Source organism: Diaphorina citri, unplaced genomic scaffold (genome assembly GCF_000475195.1).
Source record: "Diaphorina citri unplaced genomic scaffold, Diaci psyllid genome assembly version 1.1 scaffold375, whole genome shotgun sequence".
Taxonomy (NCBI): domain Eukaryota; kingdom Metazoa; phylum Arthropoda; class Insecta; order Hemiptera; family Psyllidae; genus Diaphorina; species Diaphorina citri.
The window spans coordinates 12,609-15,123 of NW_007377810.1; the positions used below are offsets into that span (position 1 = coordinate 12,609).

Consider the following 2,515-nt stretch of genomic DNA (forward strand, 5'->3'; position numbering starts at 1 on the left):
TAGTTTTTTTTTTTTTTTTTTTTTTACTTTTGTCAAGAACAACTTCAACTTTGTAATGCCAGCAAACAAAAAAAGCTGCAAATGTACGACTTTTTTCTAGAATTAAATTAGATTCAGAAAATGGTGGCCGCTGGGCATTTCTTCATGAAGGGAAGCGAGCATGAAGTTTTATAAAATTTAGGTGCCTGCAAATTTGTTTTCCGTGTTTTTCTGTCAAGAAAACCTTACATTTCCCCTCCGCCACCTTTTTCTTTCTTCTCCTCTACTCTATCCCTTCCTTCCCTCTCTATTCCTCTTTTCTCCTATTCATTTTTTCCCACTTCTTTCTCTACTTCATCCCTCCCTCCCTTTTCTCTCTATTCCTTCTTCCCACCTCTTTCACTACTCGATCCCTCCCTTTTTTTATTTCGTAGCAATGGAACAACTGCTACATTGGACGCTTGTGGCCTGTGTCGTAGCATGCCCATCCCGTGGGATGTCTTTCATCAGATGGGCGAGAAGAGACACAATACTTCCCATTTAGGTGCTGGGTCAACACGAGAACACCAGAAAGTAACCCGTTGAAATATTTGCAATCGAAAAACGAGTACAATTTTTTGTCGATGGTGGGATTCGAACCCGGGACCTTCTGCATGGCAAGCAAGCGCGTTACCACTGGACCAACCGTGCCCCCGATTGAAATTTTGAAATTTTATTTTCCAGTGCCCGAGATTCGAACACGTTCCGTGTATCAGTCAACGTTGAGCCAGAGACAAAGGTCAACTTTGGCATGACATACGAGCAGTTCCTCACTAGAACTTTGGGTCACTATGAACACGTCGTTAATGTCAACCCAGGCCAGGTAAGCAATTGATTCAACATATTCGAAGTTTCGGACGACCTTTTTCTTCCCCCCCTTAAGCGCTTTAACTCTACGGGCAGTAGGTCGTTCACGCTGATATCCCTTGGTTACATTAGGTTGTATAGATTGAGGGTTTTGAAGAATAGGAATAGAGAATCAACCCCTTCAACATCGTCGGATAGGGAGGGAGGTGAGGGCAAAGAAGAGCGGATGTGGGCATGTGTGAGGCAGACAAGGATGTGTCGGACGACCTTTCCTTTCGTGAAACTTTCGGAAACGATTCCAATGGTGCACCATGTTGGATTTCCTATGGTTTAGTACCGATATCACGCCAAAAGGGCAGAAATTCCGAAAAGAAAATACAACTTTAGTGTTAAGATAGAAACACACTACCCTCACGTCATGTGAGCTCATGGGGAGTCAGAAAGATGTGGGTCAAAGTTTTCCCATAATGTGGTAGGGGATTTCGTTCACGATAACTACACTGCCCTCACTTCACGTGAGCTCACTTGAACTGAGGGTAGTGTGTTCCCGAGTTGAATCCAGGTTGTTGATTAAAAAAAATAAATAAACTTGTTAGGCCAGCCATAGCCACTCACTATCAAGTAGACCTGGTGAGCACAAACACTATCAGGTAGAATAGAATAAACCTTGTTTATCCTGCTGGGATAGGACTGAAAAGTCCCTTTTCCCCCGCAGTCTAACCAAGGTCTCATATATTTGATACATTATGGGGAGTAGACAGGCGGACCTGATCAGATGTACCTATGTCATAGTGAGTGGCTGGCCTTACACCATCCCTTTCAAGATTGGGCCCCTGTGGTCTACCTTGTTCATCCTGCTGGGATAGGACTGAAAAGTCCCTTTTCCCCCGCAGTCTAACCAAGGTCTTATAATATTTGATACATTATGGGGAGTAGACAGGCGGATCTGATCAGGTGTACCTATGTCATAGTGAGTGGCTGGCCTTACACCATCCCTTTCAAGATTGGGCCCCTGTGGTTTACTTGGAACTGATATCGGAAATAAAGGTCAGTAGGCTGAGGTCTAAAGTTCACTCGACTGAGTGATAAATTCTGTTGAAATCCGCAAGGACTTGACGAGATGCATTGCGTTATACTTAGCCTTCTCTGTTAAAATGATAATCCATATCCAGGGCTGTATTTAGGGGATCGAGGGATTTGATCCGTAACCGGGGAAACTCCGGTTTAAATCCCAATAGCGGCGTAAAATTTCACCAATACTAATAGTGATAAATTCTGTTGAAATCCGCAAGGACTTGACGAGATGCATTGCGTTATACTTAGCCTTCTCTGTTAAAATGATAATCCATATCTAGGGCCGTATTTATAGGGGGTCGAGGGGGCCTGGTCGAGGGATTTGATCCGTAACCGGGGAAACTCCGGTCTAAATCCCAATAGCGGCGTAAAATTTCACCAATACTAATTCGACGTTTTTCCTCCTCAGCTGGTCAAGAACATGTCAGTCATTGTGAATATCCTGGAGTCGAACAACATAACCAACCTGGAGGTTCCCGAGCTGAAGACATCCAATGAAATCTCGGACGAAAAAGAGACTCGTAAGTTGATTTCTAGTGTACTGACTACCTTTGTTTTAACGCGGTACTACAGAAATGAAACGTCTACCCCGGTGGGTTTCTTTAGGTTAGTCTGA

At 43.9% G+C, this 2,515-nt stretch overlaps 1 protein-coding gene across 1 annotated transcript in view; it reads left to right on the plus strand.

Moving 5' to 3' along the window:
• LOC103508164 (inter-alpha-trypsin inhibitor heavy chain H6-like) overlaps positions 1-2,515 on the plus strand; it is a 14,814-nt gene extending 12,299 nt beyond the window's left edge. Inside the window, exon 4 of the mRNA XM_008472696.3 lies at positions 2,309-2,515. Coding sequence (XP_008470918.3) covers positions 2,309-2,515 — 207 coding nt within the window. The remainder of the gene's footprint in view (positions 1-2,308) is intronic.